This window comes from Pongo pygmaeus, chromosome 9 (genome assembly GCF_028885625.2).
Source record: "Pongo pygmaeus isolate AG05252 chromosome 9, NHGRI_mPonPyg2-v2.0_pri, whole genome shotgun sequence".
Classification (NCBI taxonomy): Eukaryota; Metazoa; Chordata; class Mammalia; order Primates; family Hominidae; genus Pongo; species Pongo pygmaeus.
The window spans coordinates 3,790,499-3,807,055 of NC_072382.2; the positions used below are offsets into that span (position 1 = coordinate 3,790,499).

The window sequence follows — 16,557 nt, forward strand, 5'->3', positions numbered from 1 at the left end:
CTGAGCTCAAGTGATCCTCCTGCCTCAGCCTCCTAAAGTCTTGGATTACAGGCGTGAGCCACTGTGCCTGGTATCTCTGGTGTGAGATATTTCTTGGTGAGCCACACTTCCTCTGAGAAGTGGCGTAGACGTCCCTTTCTCCCATGCAATGGGAGAAAGGGACGCATGCATGTATATGTGTGCGCAAACACACCAGAGATACCTCACATTTAAGCTTCACAATGGCCTTCTCCAGCACCGCAGGGGTTGGACATCCACCTTCCAGATGGGGAAAGTGAGGCTGAGACAGAAATGACGGCTTCACGCAGGCCACGCAGCCCAGGGTGGAGCCGTGGGATTGGGACTCGGCTCTGCCTGACCTGCAGAAGCCTCCTCCCAACGCCTGTGTGCAGCCCTTGTTCCCATGTCCTGGCATTCTGTCACGCCCTGCAGGACGTCACGCACTTCTACACATACGTTGTCAGAAGGAGGAGAGGCCTTAAGAGCCTGGTTCCCTGCAGAGGCCTCATGCCTTGGTGGGTGGTGACGCACTTTCTCTTATTCCCCATCAACCATCTGTTGGTTCCAAGGCCTCATTTTCCAGACAATGGTGAGCCACACTTCCTCTGAGAAGTGGCATAGACGTCCCTTTCTCCCGTCGCAGGGGTTAGTTCAGGAGTGCGGCAGACGGGTGCCGAGATGCTTAAGGGTCTGGATGGAGTCTCACGCTGTCCCCTTGCTAAGTACTTAGCACCGCTGCCTCTAGGGCCTGGTTATTGATTACTTGAAAGGAGAACACAAGAAGCGAAAGCCTTCTGAAGCTGCCGCCAACAACGCCCACGTTTGCAGCTGCAAAAGCATTTCCCCTCTGCTCCAAAGGGGCAAGGGCATCTTCTAGTCCAAGGCCAGCTTGGATAACAGCGGAGACTAGAACAATGGCAGCCGTAGCCACTGGGCAGTTTGGGCAGCAGTGCCTGTGCTTGGCTGGTTTCTTTTTCAGTCGTGGGGTTGGGGCCCTGCAGGTGGACGTCTCTGCTGTTGGTCGACCTATGTGTGGATGACTTGGAGCTTCCTCGCAGATAAGGGCTGGGCTGCGGGGAGCAAGTCAGCTGTGCTCTTCACCGTGCTACTGGACGCTTGGGCTGGGCCCTCGTGCTCGGAGTGCTCAGCTCCCTTACTGTGTCCCTCTTGTCCTAGCAATCGGGGTGAACCATCCCGCAGGTGCTGGGGCTTTGAAGCCAGGCTGGCAGAAGAGCTTCCCCAGGCCTCAGCTGCAGCCTTTCTTGTGTTCATTCACCCCCAAGGGCAGCAGCACAGGCTTCGGGAGGGGCGCTCTGGACATGGAGTTTGTCCCTGAGACCTGCTGGCCTCGGATACAGAGCTTGTCCTCTCTGAGTGTTGGTGGGCTCATGGTAAAGTTGGGACTGTGGCCAGGCACGGTGGCTCATGCTCAGCACTTTGGGGGGCCAACGCGGGCGAATTGCTTGAGCCCAGGAGTTTGAGACCAGCCTGGGCAACATGGGGAAACCCTGAGTCTACAAAAAATAGAAAAACTTAGCTGGGTGTGGGGGTTGCGCTCCTGTAGTCCCAGCTACTCAGGAGGCTGAGATGGGAGGATTGCTTGAACCTGGGAGGTTGAGGCTGCAGTGAGCCGTGATTGTGTTACTGCACTCCAGCCTGGACAACAGGGTATGGGACTCAATCTCAAAAAAAAGAAAAAAAAGAATAAAAAAGAATAAAGTTGGGGTGACTCTCTCTACTGAGAAACTCTCTGAGGTTTGGTAGAGTTTGTCAATTACACAGGCACTGACTGGTCACCAGCGAGGCACCAGCGACTGGAATAAGCCCTGAACAGCACCGCTGAGCCTGGAAATGGAGCAGAACGGGGCCTGGGAGCCCCTGGGGGAATCACACACCTGCTGGTGGATGACAGGAAGCCGGGGTGGCCAGGAGGAGGCTCAGGAATGAGAACCTGGAACAGGGGGAGGGAGAGGGAATGAGTGGTTGGGGATTTCAGCCGAGAATGGCAGATGTGACTATTTCACAACCCAACCCGGAGAGCCTCGTCATGGGAGCCGGAAGCTCCGTCTTCCCTGGCCGTCTGTGGTTGCTGTGTCCTGGCTGTTGCTCTGTGGTGGGGCAGTTTCCTGGGACTCCATCCAGGTGGGAGTGGGGGGCCGTGGAGCTGGTGCCCGTTCCTGCTGTGTTGAGAGAACCCCAGGGTTTGCTCCCACCCACCTTGACCCATCACTTGCCTGTGTGAGGGGTGACCCCCTGCCAGAGAGAAGGTCAGGGTCCCTGAGAGACCACATAGGCCTGAGTTCCATTTGGAGGTGGTTGTAGTCATCTCAGTGAGGCCAGCACCCAGCACAGTGCAGGGACGTGGCAGGCCCTCAGCAGATGAGAAGGGGTGTGGTGGGCAACAGTGTATTTCGGCCCATACCTCAGTTTCATCTTGACTTTGGGTTATAGGCACAGTGAATTGCATCGTCTTCGTGGCTGTACCTGGTTGCCAGGGTAATTCATGGGGCCTCGTTTATTTCTGCCTTTCAGTTACTCAGTATTCCTGTGCCTTTTCGTACGTCCACTGTAAATATTCGCAGTGTTTTCATGTTGCCTTGCCCTGAAGTCCTTCTCCCCAGAGGGAGGGGATCCTGTGTCTGGAGAGACCTCAGCAGGTCCTGGTTGGGAACACTCAGCTTGCTGAGGGATGGTGTGTACTGAGGCCTGGGCATGGGCTGCTGAGGGCATTTGGGGCTGACCTTCTCAGGCGTATGCTGGAAGGGGCTAGGCAGATGTGGGTAGGATGGTGAGTGGGCAGCTCCAGTGGTCCATGACCAGAGTGACACCAGCAAGGGATACTAAGGGGAGGTCTCGGCAGGATGTGAGAGAGTTGGGGGTGGCAAGATCACCAGGTCTCAGGAGTGGCTGGGATAACAGGGCAGAGGCAGACGGAAACGTCTCGGGTGATGTCTTAGTTTCTAATGGGAGGAGCAAATGGGTGGTGGCAAGGACTGTGTGGGGTCTGACCTTTGACCCACCAGGTTAGCCTGCCTCAGTTTTGTGATATCGGTAGAAGACACGAAGTCTCTGGATCAGAGATGAAGGTCAGTTTCTTCCTCACAGCAACACCAGTAGGAAGAGCATTTCCAAGGACAGTGCAGGGAAGGCCACCAGGCACCACATGCACAGCGTGTTGCATTGTGGGAGGGAAGCGCTGAGTTTAGGGAAATAGAATCCTTGATAAAGGATGACCTCAGCACACCTGCCCTTTGCTCCAGAGGAAGACACTGTCTCTAACTTCCAAGGCTGCTCACTGTACAAACATCTTAGAGGATGGGCCAGAAAAAGGCAGAGTCAGTGCCTCTGCCCACACAACACACAGAACAAGAGAAACCCACCAGGTACTGCCTCCCACCGAGGCTTCTGCCTGGGTCTATACATTCCTGACATGAAAACCCATGTAGAATGGTTCCTGGGCAAACATGAGAAACCCATGAACTGTCCTGAATAAAACACGAGAAACCCATGAACTGTCCTGAATAAAACATGAGAAACCCATAAACTGTCCCGAATAAAACACGAGAAACCCATGAATTGTCCCAAATAAAACACGAGAAAACCGTGAACTGTCCCGAATAAAACACGAGAAACCCATGAAATGTCTCGAATAAAACACTAGAAACCCATGAACTGTCCCGAATAAAACACGAGAAACCCATGAACTGTGCTGAATAAAACATGAGAAACCCATGAAGAGCTGTTCCTGAGCAATATCTACCCCTCATGTCTGTATCATCCTGGCAAATTTTCCCGAGTGTGCCATTCTGTTGGCCATGCTGATTAATCTAACGGACAGATTGGGACCAAATCCACCCCATTTGTCTCATGCAGCCTTTAATTAAACGACAGCCAACAGGATTGCAGTATTAACCTCAATTGTGACTTCCAGGTTCCTGGATCCAGCCAGCTGAGCAAATCCCATAAGGCTTCAGGGTCCCCTTAGAAACCAAGCTGCTTTCTCCATAAGTTTCTGTTGACCTTTCCACTTGGCGGCATGTGTTAATAAACCAGCTACGGCAGGAGGAATCGGCAATTGCACAGACTTCGCCTTGAACCACAAAGAAGTTGTCAAGGGCAATCCTGTCATCTGTGATGCTCCTGGATGGTGAGTTGAGGCTGGGCTGAATGCCGAGGGCTGAGGTAGTGGCATTGATCACCTTCCCTAAGTCCTGGGACACGTTTCCTCCAACCTTTTCTAGTTAGATGTCTCCTATAGATAGCTGTCTGCATCGTTCACGTAAATAATGTGCCACTAACCCGAAAAGTTAACCAAGTCACTGAGGGCAGCTCCACTTTGGAGGGAACTTCTCAGTGATCGAGGGCTATGTGACATGCAGGGAGTGCTTCTGCTTATATACCCGAAGGTGTCTTATGACCCCTCTAAGGTACAAGTGTCCGTGTTCTCAGGAGGGAAGCAAGGTGACACTTGGCTTCCACACAGGAAGTGGAGAACTGTGGGCACACGGTGCCCTGGAAAGTAAGGGTTGCTTACAATTGCTGGAGCCCCCGCAAGAGGGACCTCCATAGGATGGGGGATAGAGGTTGTCAGTATCTCCAACATGGACTCCTGGATGACTGATAGACCTTAAGGCGCCTGGTTCAGTTAGAATAATTCAGTTCAGTCTGCAGGTCCAACCTGCTCAATGTGTCCACGCCAGATGGCATTTGTCCACCCCACCGAATGACTGACCAGTGGTTCCAGGAGTGGAGGTGGGGCTGGGGGAGACATCAGCAGGTGTTGACTTGTGTTTTGTCTGGGACGTGCAGGACTGAAGTTCTCCCATGCGCGTTCTGATAGATTTCTCAGTAAGAGTAAGGTGAATGGGCATCAAATTGGGTTCAGAGAGTGCTAGACCCAGCAGTCAGTGAAATTTATTACACTTTTGGGGCGTTACTGTACCAGTGTATTTTCCATTGTGGGGAATGCGCCATGGGAGACAGGCAAGACTGTTAATGTCCCCCTCCCTCTCCAGGCTCTGGGGTTGCTGTTCTTTCCCCACCCACCCCCCAAATTGGTGTCTCGTGACAATAGCTGCAACTTCACCTTCTTCCTCGATTGTCCCCTCCTTGCACCCAGACTTTCATTCTGAAGGGTCAAGTGCAAGAGGCATTTTTATAAAACTGGAGGACCCGTTGTATCCGCTTTGTCCCATATGGGTCACTGTGGAAGGACATGGTCAGCAGTGCACTCTCCCAAGTGTGTGTTGTCCTTGCAACCCAGGACCATGTCAGTCAACAGGAGAATCCAGGTGGCTGAACTGGAATGAGATTTGAACCCTCCAGGTCCCCGTTTGGCTGGGTAGTCACCTGGAGGCTGCACCAACCAGACTAGCCTGGGCTCGCTGCTAGAGGGAAGAAAGAAGCTTCATGCCCAAGAATGGTCAGGGTGGAACCTTGAGTTTTCACAGTTGGTCTATATAATCCCCATCCTTCTCTTTCTGGACATTACTCAGGATGTGGCCAAGAGGAGATGATTCCTTCCTGGATTAGCCATATATAGTGATCAGACCTTTCTACTAAGGACCAGAAGGAGGTGAGGGTAGGAAGGGTGGAGAGTAGGGAGGGTAGACAGTCCCTTGAGTGTCTCAACGCTCTGCCTGCTGGCAAGTGGCTTTTGTGATACAAGGTACACCATCATTGAGTATGGATGGTCTGGAAAGTTGAAGACATGCTACAGATGAGTTTCAACAACCATAACAGTGTGGCCAGTGCTGGCTGATTGTATTGGGACAGCATCATGGTAGCCTATAATGGTCTCAGTGTTGGTGAGGCCCCCACCGGTACCCCTGGTGGAGAAAGCACCACATTTTGAGATGGTTGATTGGCTGAGAGGAGGCAGGAGCAATGGGCCTGCCCTCATGGTGGGGGGCAGACGGGACAGCTGTGGGCAGGAGTCACAAGTCTGGCATGCAGAGGTGGCCTCTGCGTGAGGAACAGAATGTTTAGCTTTGTGCCCAGGCAGTGGTGGATGGGGTGCTCTCTGGTATGATGGTGCATCTGGATAGTAGTGGTGGCCTCTGGGCAGTGCAGTCCCAGTCAACAGCTTGGTCTTATTCAGTCTCATCAAAGAACAAATGGACTCTTAGCTCAGGCATCTACGTGCTGACCCAGAATGTTCAATCAGCCGCCGTGACTTGCCAGAACGTGTGGCCCCAAAGAAGGGCGTCTTTAATCTGACTGTTCCAAGCAGCAGACCAGACAGTGAGGTTGCTGCCAGCAGTTGCCTGTGAGTCAGTAAAAACATAACCAAGTTCATCAGGGGGAGAGTTGGCCACAGGTTTGAGAAGGGCCCTGAGTCCTGCCCGCTAAGTGGCGTGGCCGTGTGCACCTGCAGTTCTACAGAGCTAGCCCTGAGGTTGAGCAGCCACTGAAGCCCAGTGGGTATCATTGGGCTTCAGTATAGTTGAACCATCAGTGAACCCAGCCCCGACATTCAGGGGCAAACTCTGAATCGAGGGCCCCATGAAGCCAGCGACATTGTTTCAAGTGATGGATGCGAGAGCCACTGCTTTTCGTGGGGGCCAGGATGCCTCTGTGTGCAGCCTGACCTCAGTGTAGAATAGAATAGACCATGGCTGTTTGACCAGCGGGGCTTGTGGGGCCTTTCCTATCTTGTGGGCCATTGAGTCAGAGCTGGCCCACCCCAAAATGGGAATATCAAGCCTGAAAATCACAAGGCCTCCCTCCATGGATCAGATGCTCAGTTTCAAAAAGAGCATAGTGACAGGTGGGTGCCTGGAAACCGTGCCAGGCAAGTCCAGGCACCGCCAGGGAGGGGCTGTCTCCCTCTGCCCAGTCGGTAATCTCAGAGATGGGCAGCTTAATGGAGTCATCAGGGTTGTAGCCCAGGGGCTCTAGTTAGCGCTCCCAAATCAGGAGCGTCCTTCGTGGCCCGTGTGAAATGGGGAAGTACAGGCGTAGACCACACCCCTTCCCATGTTCTTTTGGATGTGGAGGCCACAAAACCAGTTTATTGACGTGGTCCAACCTCTCCCCCGACGAGGTTACGTTAGCTTCCCTCTCCCCCATAAACTTGGCCTCATCAGCTGGGTCTAGGTACCATCTCCCACCATGAGATCAGGTGGGGTTGTGACTTGGGCACCTGTCTCCAACAGAGCCCTAAAAGCTGGAGCTCTTCCCCTCCCTGAAGTTTCCCAGCATGCTGGGTGGGCGTGGGTGGTCTTTGGGGTTCCTTGGGGATGGAGCCACCTGCCCCGAGTCATCTCTCTCCTTACAGCAGCTGCAGTCAGGGTAGAGGGGTGTCAGGGATCCATGGGAGCAGAGGGAGAGTGGCCTTGTGCCTGTGAGCCGCATGCATTGATGTAGTGATTTCTAGCAGTGTCACGGTTACTCAGGGCACAGCCAGATGAAGGGCTGCTGTTTTCTGTTTGCTTAGAGCTTTGCGTTGAAAAGCAAGCGCCTCCTCGCTGACACCGTTCTAAAGCATGCCAGAGTCTTGGCCTAGCAGCTGCAGCCCTGTGGCCTCACAGCTGGGACTGCGGGTTGTACTGCCTCATTGTCCTGATAGGAGCCCCTCTCTGCTCACCCGGTGGGGAGTGAGTCTCACCCACAGCACCAGTTGGGCAGCCTGTTCCATCCAGGGTCTCATCCTCAGCCTCGAAACTCCAGCACCCTTGCCTCTTGTCCCTCCATCACTTGGACGAGAACATTTGCTACCCGATCCAGGGAGGGTTCTCATATCCTGGAGCCCAGCCTGCAGAGCCTCTTTATTTCCTCTTCCAGAAAGCCATGCCTGTGGGAGTATCCCATCCTCCTCATCAAAACTGTCAAGAGCCTTGAAGGCTTTGAGATTTCCCCTCCTGGCTGGCTAACAAGTGAGCTCACCAGAGTTTCATGAAGACACAAGACTCCTGGGTCAGAGATGAAGGAGTTTATTACTCACACCAGTAGCATTAGACAGAGCCTCAGGGTTTTCATGCTGGTTTACTGAGCCCTGATTCCCACACCGTGATGCAGAGAGGCATGGATGATGCCTGCATGCATGATGGGGCGTGCTGTGGGAGAGAAACATTGAGCTTAGGGAAGCGAAATATTTTATGCTAGACAGTGAGCCTGTCTGCCGTTTGCCCCAGAGGGAAACACCATATCTTCCGTTACGGGTTAACTTGCATCCCTGCTCCCCATAAAAGATGTTGAAGTCCTAACCCCTTGACCTGAGAATGAGACCTTCTTTGGAAATAGGGACTTTGCAGATGATCAAGTTGAAATGAGATGTTAGGATGGGTCCAGATCCAGAATGACTGGCATCCTTATCAGAAGGAGGAACTCAGACACAGACATGGAGGGAAGACTGTGTGAAGACATGGGGAGAAGATGGTCACCTACCAGCCAAGGAATGCCTGAGGCCACGCATCTGAAGCTGGGGGACAGGCCTGGAGCAGATGCTTCCTCACAGCCTCAGAAGGAACCAACCCTGCCCACACCATGATCTTGGACTTCTGGCCTCCAGAGCTGTGAGATGATACATTTCTGCTGTTTTTGCTTCAATTCCAGTTTGTGGTACTTTGTCGTGGTATTCCCAAGAAACAAATCCATCTTCAGGGCTGTTCCATCTATAAGCACATTTGAAAAGATCATCTGAACAAAGACAGGCACTGTTTCTGCTCTGTGTGTAGAAACTCAGGAGCCCTGAGAACAATCTCTTCCTAGCAGATGGATAGTGGTGCTACTTACAGGCATGGGAACCTGGAGTAGGACCAGGTTTGGAAGGATTTTTTTTTTTTTTTCCTAAAGAAGTTGCTGCCTTGTGGAAGGAAAAGACCCCAGCCTCTGGAACTTGCTGGGAAGCAGATTTCTGTTCCTCCTCAGGAGAGAAAACACTTGTTATCACAGCCGTCCTCTATGAGGGGGAGACGGGGATAGAGAGGGACCCCCTGGCAGGGTTGCTGCAGGGCCCTGCCCCTCCGGCAAGGTTGGACACACCCATGATGCTTCATCCAGGTGGCCCCTTGGAATCGTAGGTTTCTTGCTAAAATACATATTCTTCCCACTTGTCCCCTTGGAGATTCGGATTCAGTAGATCTGGGTTGGGGGAGCTGGGAACCTGAACCTCTTATTGCTCCCCAGGTGGCTCTGACAGTGTCCAGGATTGAGGATTCCTGGGCACGTCCCCACACCTGCAGCTCTTTGTTGTCCTGGTTCCGTTGTGCATGCGGTGTCACGGTTGCTTTGGATGTAGGGAATTGCAGTGTTTCACCATGAGCGGGCGCCTTGCTTGGAGGCCTCTGCTGCTTCCTTTCCTGCCTATGGCACCTACCCTTTCCTCTTGCCGGTGGCCACTCCGATTGGTTTTCTCTGACACTGGGGTTGTCAAGATGAGATTCTGACCTTGGCTTCCTTCTTCTGAGATCCTGAATTGTCATATGACCATTGCCTTTTTTTTGTGTTTTTTTGTTTGTTTGTTTTTTTAGAGTCTCATTATGTTGCCCAAATTGGCCCTGAACTCCTGGGCTCCAGCGATCCTCATGTCTTGCTCTCCCTCCCAAGCAGCTGGGTCTGCAGGCACACGTCACCGTGCCCAGCTGTCATTGCCATTCTTAAAGGCCATGTGCCACTTGCTACCCAGTGGCTTCTTTGCACATGAGAGTGATGTAGTGGAGAGAGAGGAGCTGGCTGTATTGAGGGGATCCAAGTGCTACCTTATTAACAAACTTTGTATCAGGCTTCCTGCCTTCAGCTCAGCGGGAGGAACCTGAAATTCAGTTCCTGGGCCTTCCTGTGTTGCAAGTTGGTTGGCTTCTCCAGACCTCCCCTCGGCAGCAGTTGCACTCACAGATCTTCTGCCATCTCTGGTTTCTTTCCCAGCTTCTCCTCTCCTGTTTGTCCTTGTGTTTATATGCATTAAAAATGAAATCCCTTTGCTGCTGTTTTTTGTGTGTGATTTCAAGCAGGGGTAAGGCTGATTTGCCACATGGAAGTGGAAGCTTGCTTTATGGCCAGAAATACACTAGACAGCCAGACGGGGTTGTGCCTCTTGGGCGTTGGTGGAGGGGAGGGACTGTCCGATGGTCTGACCTTGCCCCGTGAATTTTTGCTTCCTCTCCAGTGGTATATTTAAGAGTGGTGGCTGGTAAAAATTCTATCCTTCTTGGGTTGTAGCTTCAGCACTTCCTAAAAGTGTAAGTTCCTGAGCTGAAATTCATTTGATCCACATTGGTGTGTGGGCTAGTGTGGTGTGGTTTACGTGGATTGACAGGTTTGTTCAAACATGCCATCCCCACCGCCCCCCTCAAAAAAATGCCATCTGTAGATGTTTTCTAGAAGCCTGTATCTATTTTCATTAGAAACTGAACTTTGTATGTGGGGGTTTGTTTTCTTTTTTTCTTTGCAACCTAGACTTTCACTGTCGACTTCTTGTACAAGGCATTGTTAGATGGGCACAGGGTAAGGAACTTCGTGTTTTCTTGCTTTCCCTCTGCTCCTACCCTGGTAGGAAAAGCTGTTTTAACTGCCCAGACCATAAATTAACAAAGCTTGTCACCTCCTCCACATTTTTCTTTGGAAATCACTTCCTCTGTTCTCGTTCCTTCTATCCTGTACCTCTTGATAAAAAACGCCAGCAGGTAGGCTCCGTTCAAAGAAAAGCACATATTCTGTGCCCCGTGGTTTGTTCTGATAAATAACAAGGTGTTGGTGGGCACATCTGGAGTAAGATGTAGTCGTGGGTACACCTGGAATAAGGATGCCCAGAGCTGTTTGCTTCTGAGTCACGTTTTTCTGCAAGTGCAAAGTGAAGATAATGACATTTGTCCCCGGGAAATTCAGCAAGATGCTTGTCATTCCCAAGTGGCAGGCAGGTTACAGCGTGAAGGCTGGTTGTCAGCTCCTGGGAAGTCCTCTGCCTGGAAGTCCTGTAACCTTAATTGGCCAGCAGAGGTTTGCATGAAGGTGGACTTTGAGACTCGCTTCACAAGGTGGCACCTTGGTTATCGAGTCATCTTTAGTTTCTTGCAGCAGTGTTTTGTTGTTTTCAGTGTGTAAATCTTTCACATCTTTCGCCAAGATTTTCTCCTAAGCATGTCTTATTTTCTGTTGGCATTTGTAAACAGAGTTGTTTTAACATTTCAACTTCTAATCATTCATTGCAATTACATAGACATATAATTGATTGCTGTATATTTCTATTGCCTTCTTCAGTCTTGCTAAAAATCACTTGTTCTGGTAGTTTTTTCAAGGATTCCAATGGATTTTCTACAGGGACAATCATGTCTTCTGCAAACAAGGATGGTTTTATTTCTTCCATCTCACTCTGGATGCATTTTATGTATTTTTCTTGTCTTGCTTAGGAGAAGTGTGAGAGTGGACGCCTCAGCCTTGTCCTTGATCTTAGGGAGGAGGTTCTCAGTCTTCCCATGTAAATACAGTGGACGCTGTGGGTTTTTCAGAGATGCCTTTTCTCAGGCTAAAGAGACTCCCTTCCAGTTCTGCTTTGCTGAGGGATTTTATCCCGAATCTGTGTTAGATTTTATGAAATGCTTTTTCTGCAACTATTGAGCTACTCATAGGGCTTTTAGCTTCTGTTTGTTAATATGGTTTGTTAGTATGCTTTGATTTTCAAATGTTAAATCAACAGTTAATTTCAAATGTTGAACCAAATGTTAAATTTGATCAGTTCCTGATCAAAATCACACTTGGTTGTGAAATATCCTTTTTACATATTGTTGGATTTGATTTGCTGTTTTATTTTGACTTTTTGCATCTGTGTTCATAAAGAATGTTGGTCTGTTTTCTTATTTGTATTGGGGTAATACTGGCATCACAGAAGGCATTGGGATGTTTCCTTTTATCCAGCTTTCTGGAAAAAAATATAATCCTCCAGTTTTCTTTTGATTAATATTAACTTATTCTTTTATTTATCTTATTCATTCATTCATTCATTTTAGACGAAGTCTCATTCTGTCACCCAGGCTGGAGTGCAGTGGTTCAACCTCAGCTCACTGCAACCCCTGCCTCCCAGATTCAAGTGACTCTCATACCTCAGCCTCCTGAGTAGCTGGGATTACAGGCGTGCACCACCACTCCCAACTAATTTTTGTATTTTTAGTAGAGATAGTGTTTCACCATGTTGGCCAGGCTGGTCTTGAACTCCTGGGCTCAAGTGATCCACCTGCCTCGGCCTCCCAAAGTGCTGGGATTACAGGTGTAAGTCACTGCGCCTGGCCAAATTAATACTAAGTATACTTTTTTGTATCCAGTTACTTTTTACTTGTATTTGTCTTTATTTTTAAAGCATAGTTCTTTTTAAAGACTTTTTAAATTGTTGTAAAATGTGCATAGCATAATATCTACCATCTTAACCATTCATGAGTGTACGACTCAGTGGTATTAACTACATTCACAACATTGTGTAACCACCACTCTGTCTATACCCAAAACTTTTTTTGTCATTTTTCACAAAATCTCTGTGCCCATTAAACAATAGTTCCTCTCCCCTCTCTTTCTGGCCTCTGGTAACCACCAGTCTACTTTCTGGCTTTATGAATTTGGCTATTCTAGGTACCTCATATAAGTAGAATCATATAAGATGTCTCCTACTGTGTCTGGCTTATTTAGCATAATGTTTTCAAAGCTTGTGCATGTTGTAGCATGTGTCAGAATTTCCTTCCTTTTTAAGACTGAGTTTTATTCCACTGTATGGATAGACCACATTCTATTTATTCATTCATCAGTTGATGGACAGGTGAAAGGGTTGTTTCCACCTTTTGGTGCTTGTGAATACTGTTGCCATGAACATTCATGTACAAAGTTCTGTTTAAGTCCCTACTCTCTATTCTTTTGGATTTATAACTAGGAGTGGAATTGCTGGATCAGATGTTACTCTCTATTTAAACTTCTGGAAAACTGCTATCCTATTTTCCATAGTGGCCACGCCATTTACATTTCTACTAGCAGTGCATGAGGTTCCAGTTTCTCTACATACTCACCAAATGTGTCATTTTCCACTTATTATTATCATTATTGTTATTGCCCTCTTAGTAGATATAAAGTGGTATCTCGTTGTTGTTTTGATTTGCATTCTCCAAATGACTAATGCTGTTGGATGTTTTTTTCATGTGCTTATTTGCGATTTGCATATTTTATTTGGAGAAATGTCTATTCAAATTCTTTGCCTATTTTTGAATTGGCTTATTGGTTTAAAGTGCATTTCTTATAGAAAGCTTAGAGTTGGGTCACATTTAATGGAAAAATTGATAATGGTTTGATTTAAATCTGTCATCTTACTATTTTCTTTTTGTTACATTCTTCTGCTTTTCTTCTTTTTCTGTCTTCTTTTAGATTAATAGAATTTTATGATTCCATTGATCTTTATTGGTTTATCTGTGATTACTCTTTGTTTTGTTCTTTCAATGGTTGGTTTAGGGTTTATAGCATAAATCTTTATCTTCCTACACTTTTATCATCAAGTAGTATTATACCAGTTCATGTAAGCGTAAGAACTTTACAATAATGTGCTTCCATTTTCCCACCCCAACCTTTGTGCTATTGTTGTATATTTTTCTTCTATATGTCTTGTAAACCCCATGATACATTTTTTTCCTGCTTAGTCAGTTGTCTTAAAGGGGTTTAAATAAGAAAAACTTGCATATTTAGCCTCATGGTTTACCATTTCTGATCGTCTTCACTCTTTTGTGTAATTCATATTTTTATCTGGTATCATTTTCTTCTGCCTCAAGAATTTCCATTAACATTTCTTGTAGGACAGATCTCCTGGTCGTGAATTCTTTTGGCTACTATATGTCTGAAAAGTCTTCATTTCTGAAAGATATATTCACTGCTTATATAATTCTAGTTTGACTTTTTTCGTTTAAAGATGTCAATCCACTCTCTGCTCACTTGAATCATTTCCATCAAGAAATCTGCTGTCGTTCTTAAGTTTGTTTTCTGGATGTAACATGTCTCCCTTCCCTAGTCTGCTTTTAAAGATTTTGTCTTTTGGTTTTGAGCCATTTTGTTATGTTGTGCCTTGGTGTAATTTTCTTTATGGTTCTTGTGCTTAGGTTACATTGAGCTTCGTGAAGCTGGGAGTTTATAGTTGTCATCAAATTTGAATAACTTTTGGCCAAAAATAGAAATATTTGTTCTGTTCCCCCCTCTTTTTTTAGAAACTCCAACTATGTACATATTAGGCTGCTTGACATTGTTTCATGGGTTCCCTGATACTCTGTTCTTTTATTATAATTTGTTGGTGTTATTATTATTTTCTTTGTGTATTTCATTTTAGGCAGTTTCTATTGCTCTGGCTTCAAGTTCACAAATCTTTTTGTGTGATGTGTAATTTGCCATTAATTCTATTCAGGGTATTTTTCACTTCAGATACTGTAGTTTTTATCTTTGGAAGTTTAATTTTTTTCCATGTTGCCACTTACTTTTTTGAACATACAGAATACAGTTAATATGATTTGAATGCTTTGTCTGCTAATTATAACATTGGTATTTTTGCTTAGTTTTGATTGATTATTTTCCTTATTATGGGTCATATTTTCTTCTTTGCATGTGTGATAATTTTTCATTGTTTTATTAATTGAATTTTCTATTGCTAAACATTATAAAATAGGAATTTAATCTTGTTGGACCTGTGTGTTTTGGATTTCTGCACATATTCTTGAGCTTTTTTGCAGGGGGATTTAGTTAAGTTACTTAGAAACAGCTTGATCCTTTTGGGTCTTGCTTTGAATATTCATTGGGTGGGATGATGGCAGTGTTCAGCCTATGTCTGATTATTTCCCATTAAGTGAGGCAAAACCCTTCTGTATGTTCACTGCCCCAGGAGTGGTGAGGTGGGAACAGACACTGTTCCTGGCCTATGTAATTGATGTGTATTGTTTCTGCCAGTCCTTTTGGGTGGTTCTTTCTCTGGCCTAAGGTGGTTTGTTACATGCTTGCATCCATCTTATTCTGAATAAGGGAACACATCTCTACTAGGCTCTGTTCCATTCTCTCCTCTCCTGGTTTTGTCCCACAAACTGGAGCTACCTTGGCCTTCCTGTGTTCTCAGCCCCATCACCTCCACTCTGGGAGTTTGCCTGGGTGGACCTTGCTTGCAGCATGGTCTGGAAACCCTGAGGAGGCAGAAAGCTGGGAGTCATCATAGGGCTCACCTCGTTATTTCCTCTCTCCTGTGCATCCTGTCCTATACTTTGAAAATATATGTTATTTTTCTTTTTACATATTTTGAATATATTTTGGGTGGTTTCAGTTAGGATGCTAAATCCAGTTTCCCTTCCTCCATCTTGGCTGGAAGCGATGTCCCTGTCTCTCTCTCTCTCCCTCTGTCTGTCTGTTTCTGCCCCTCTGCCTTTTTTGTCCCCACTTCTCTTTCTCCAGCCTTGGTCTATTTCTCCCCCTCCTCTCCCTCTTTTTCTTTCCTTCCTCCTGCTCTCTTTACGGACTCACTTTCCTGCTTCGGTGTCCACAGGACCACCCAGCAGCAGCCTTGGTTTCCCATTGACGCCACCTCGTGGCTCAGGTTTCATCAGCTTTGCATTTCCTGGGGTGACCTGTCATGCTCAGCTGTGTTGTTCCCATGCCCATCCAGGAACCTGCTGCTGCTCATTTATCCGTTCTTCATACTTGTGCTGAGTTGGACTAGGTGCCGAGGAAGCACTGGCGAAGACGATGGGGTTTGTCTCTTGCCCTCCTGGGAGCGACACACAAAATAGATAAGGCACAGATTTAACAAAATCCCTTGCTCTGGTAAATGCAGATAAGCGACCGTGTGTGTGTTTTGTAGCTGCATAAAGGTAACCGGGGAAGGCTTATCTGAGAGCATGACATGTAAACTGGGAGAGGAGGAGAGGGAGACAAGGAGAGAATTCCAGGCAGAAGAAATGATGAACACAAAGCTGGGTGTGTTTACTGTGTCCAAGCTACTCCCTGAGGGAGCCCTAGCATTGGAATCTAATCCTGTGTGCCCCCCCAACCAAAGCTTGTGTTCTTTTTTTTTTCTTTTGAGACAGTATCACACTCTGTTGCCCAAGCTGAGAGCAGTGGTGCAGTCACAGCTCACTGCAGCCTTGACTTCTAGACTCAAGCAATTCTCCTGCCTCAGCCTCCCAATAGCTGAGACCACAGGCATGCATCACTACACTCAGCTAATTTTTGATTTTTTTTTTTTTTTTTTTTGAGACAGAGTCTCACTCTGTCACCAGGCTGGAGTCCAGTGGTGCAATCTTGGCTCACTGCAACCTCCGCCTCCTGGGTTCAGGTGATTCTCGTGCTTCAGCCTTCCAAGTAGCTGGGATGACAGGCGTGCGCCACCACACCCAGCTAATTTTTGTATTTTTAGTAGATACGGGGTTTCACCATGTTGGCCAGGCTGGTCTCGAACTCTTGACCTCGTAATCCGCCTGCCTCGGCCTCCTAAAGTGCTGGGATTACAGGCTTGAGCCACCACACCCGGCCTGATTTTTGATTTTTTATAGAAATGAGGTCTCACAATGTTGCCCTGTTGTCTGGCTGGTCTCAAACTCTTGGACTCAAACGATCCTCCCGCCT

General features: G+C 47.7%; 1 protein-coding gene across 1 annotated transcript in view; it reads left to right on the plus strand.

The window, feature by feature from the left end:
- SHANK2 (SH3 and multiple ankyrin repeat domains 2) overlaps positions 1-16,557 on the plus strand; it is a 669,064-nt gene that overhangs the window by 33,553 nt on the left and 618,954 nt on the right. The window contains exon 2 of the mRNA XM_063670714.1: positions 3,932-4,147. Within this exon, the coding sequence (XP_063526784.1) occupies positions 4,145-4,147 (3 nt within the window). The 5' untranslated portion in view covers positions 3,932-4,144. The remainder of the gene's footprint in view (positions 1-3,931; positions 4,148-16,557) is intronic.